Source organism: Myotis brandtii, unplaced genomic scaffold (assembly GCF_000412655.1).
Source record: "Myotis brandtii unplaced genomic scaffold, ASM41265v1 scaffold131, whole genome shotgun sequence".
NCBI lineage: Eukaryota > Metazoa > Chordata > Mammalia > Chiroptera > Vespertilionidae > Myotis > Myotis brandtii.
In genome coordinates this window covers 4,191,134-4,194,208 of record NW_005354632.1, presented here as the reverse complement: position 1 = coordinate 4,194,208, position 3,075 = coordinate 4,191,134, and the positions used below count along the sequence as shown (strand labels likewise).

Below are 3,075 nucleotides of genomic sequence, written 5' to 3'. Positions count from 1 at the left end.
GAGAGAGAGATAGAAACATCAATGATGAGAGAGAATCATTGGCCAGCTGCCTCCTGCACGCCCCCTCCTGGGGATTAAGCCCACAACCCTGGCCTGTGCCCTCACAGCAATCGAACCGTGACCTCCTGGTTGGCAGGACGATGCTCATGTCCTCTCCTGAGCCGGCTGGATCATTTTGTTTGTTGAACTCGGGGCTCGAGAGAGAACGGGCTGCTCACAGGGCCCGCGGGCGCTGGCGAGGGCGAGGAGACCCAGGGCCCCTCTGACCCGCTCTGTGTTCCAGAGAACCACCACCGCTTCGACCCGGCCAAGTCCTCCACCTTCCGGGACCTGGGCGAGCCTCTGACCATTCAGTACGGCACGGGCAGCATGGAGGGCGTCCTGGGCACCGACACCGTCATTGTGAGTGGGCCCGCCCACCTTCCCACCCACCCGCTTCCTGCCCGACACCTGCTCTGGCGGCCGCCCCTCCCCGGTGCCGAGGGTCCTGCCCATGGTGGGGAGGACGGCCCCTGGGGACAGCGAGGGAGCAGGAGCCCTGAGGTGGCTCAGAGGAGGCGGGGCCGTGTCCCATGTCGGCTTTTCAGGGACGTGGGCAGGTTAATAGGCTAGTTGACAGTTAGCCCTTGGGAGGGTCACGGAGTGATCGACACGGAGGGGGCGAGTGCTGGTAGATGCCCAGCATTAGGGTCATGTGGCCTGAGGTGCAGGCGCCATTGGTCCATGAAAATGAGGAGGTTGAGGCTGGGAGAGGCATGTCCCAGGTCACCGGGCACGTGAGGTCTTTCACAGGTGAAGGGGGCAGGGACACCATCTGGCTCTTTCAGATACAAACTGCGTCTGTGTCCTTCCGGTCCATCCATATTCCCGGGGGGGACGCTCAGGTGCAGCCGGGACATGGGGTCTGCAGGTCGGCAGGGGGCCTGGGCATCCCTCATCCCACCCCCTTCTTTGGGCTTGGCCCCCAACTTCTGCACCATGAGCCCTGCTGTCTGTACCCTCTACCGTGTCCTCTCTGTCCTTCCTCCCCTACCCACTGAGCCAGTCCCCTCAAAACCGCAGCACAGAGCCGGGAGAGGGGCTGTTTCTCTTGAAGCTCATGTAACTCTGCTCAGCAGAGCCAATTTGGCTAGCTGGGGTGGCGGGCCGGGCTGCCCCTGGCCGAGGGCCGGCTAGCTGGGGTGGCGAGCCGGGCTGCCCCTGGCCGAGGACCGGCTAGCTGGGGTGGCGAGCCGGGCTGCCCCTGGCCGAGGACCGGCTAGCTGGGGTGGCGAGCCGGGCTGCCCCTGGCCGAGGACCGGCTAGCTGGGGTGGCGAGCCGGGCTGCCCCTGGCCGAGGACCGGCTAGCTGGGGTGGCGAGCCGGGCTGCCCCTGGCCGAGGACCGGCTAGCTGGGGTGGCGAGCCGGGCTGCCCCTGGCCGAGGACCGGCTAGCTGGGGTGGCGAGCCGGGCTGCCCCTGGCCGAGGACCGGCTAGCTGGGGTGGCGAGCCGGGCTGCCCCTGGCCGAGGACCGGCTAGCTGGGGTGGCGAGCCGGGCTGCCCCTGGCCGAGGACCGGCTAGCTGGGGTGGCGAGCCGGGCTGCCCCTGGCCGAGGACCGGCTAGCTGGGGTGGCGAGCCGGGCTGCCCCTGGCCGAGGACCGGCTAGCTGGGGTGGCGAGCCGGGCTGCCCCTGGCCGAGGACCGGCTAGCTGGGGTGGCGAGCCGGGCTGCCCCTGGCCGAGGACCGGCTAGCTGGGGTGGCGAGCCGGGCTGCCCCTGGCCGAGGACCGGCTAGCTGGGGTGGCGAGCCGGGCTGCCCCTGGCCGAGGACCGGCTAGCTGGGGTGGCGAGCCGGGCTGCCCCTGGCCGAGGACCGGCTAGCTGGGGTGGCGAGCCGGGCTGCCCCTGGCCGAGGACCGGCTAGCTGGGGTGGCGAGCCGGGCTGCCCCTGGCCGAGGACCGGCTAGCTGGGGTGGCGAGCCGGGCTGCCCCTGGCCGAGGACCGGCTAGCTGGGGTGGCGAGCCGGGCTGCCCCTGGCCGAGGACCGGCTAGCTGGGGTGGCGAGCCGGGCTGCCCCTGGCCGAGGACCGGCTAGCTGGGGTGGCGAGCCGGGCTGCCCCTGGCCGAGGACCGGCTAGCTGGGGTGGCGAGCCGGGCTGCCCCTGGCCGAGGACCGGCTAGCTGGGGTGGCGAGCCGGGCTGCCCCTGGCCGAGGACCGGCTAGCTGGGGTGGCGAGCCGGGCTGCCCCTGGCCGAGGACCGGCTAGCTGGGGTGGCGAGCCGGGCTGCCCCTGGCCGAGGACCGGCTAGCTGGGGTGGCGAGCCGGGCTGCCCCTGGCCGAGGACCGGCTAGCTGGGGTGGCGAGCCGGGCTGCCCCTGGCCGAGGACCGGCTAGCTGGGGTGGCGAGCCGGGCTGCCCCTGGCCGAGGACCGGCTAGCTGGGGTGGCGAGCCGGGCTGCCCCTGGCCGAGGACCGGCTAGCTGGGGTGGCGAGCCGGGCTGCCCCTGGCCGAGGACCGGCTAGCTGGGGTGGCGAGCCGGGCTGCCCCTGGCCGAGGACCGGCTAGCTGGGGTGGCGAGCCGGGCTGCCCCTGGCCGAGGACCGGCTAGCTGGGGTGGCGAGCCGGGCTGCCCCTGGCCGAGGACCGGCTAGCTGGGGTGGCGAGCCGGGCTGCCCCTGGCCGAGGACCGGCTAGCTGGGGTGGCGAGCCGGGCTGCCCCTGGCCGAGGACCGGCTAGCTGGGGTGGCGAGCCGGGCTGCCCCTGGCCGAGGACCGGCTAGCTGGGGTGGCGAGCCGGGCTGCCCCTGGCCGAGGCCCCGGCGGAGGTCGCTGTCCTCTCCTGCAGGTCTCCGACATCGTGGACAGACAGCAGACCGTGGGCCTGAGCACCGAGGAGCCTGGGGACGTCTTCACCTACTCCCAGTTCGACGGGATCCTGGGGCTGGCCTACCCCTCCCTGGCCTCCGAGTACTCGGTGCCCGTGTTCGACAACATGATGAAGAGGCACCTGGTGGCCCAAGACCTGTTCTCCGTTTACATGAGCAGGTAGGTGCGGCGCCCGCCGGCCGGCTCCCAGCCTGGCAGGGTC

General features: G+C 72.1%; 1 protein-coding gene across 1 annotated transcript in view; it reads left to right on the top strand.

The window, feature by feature from the left end:
* The window catches only part of LOC102241708 (chymosin), an 11,260-nt gene that overhangs the window by 3,948 nt on the left and 4,237 nt on the right, over positions 1 to 3,075 (top strand). The window contains exons 4-5 of the mRNA XM_005860042.2: positions 284 to 402; positions 2,833 to 3,032. Coding sequence (XP_005860104.1) covers positions 284 to 402; positions 2,833 to 3,032 — 319 coding nt within the window. The remainder of the gene's footprint in view (positions 1 to 283; positions 403 to 2,832; positions 3,033 to 3,075) is intronic.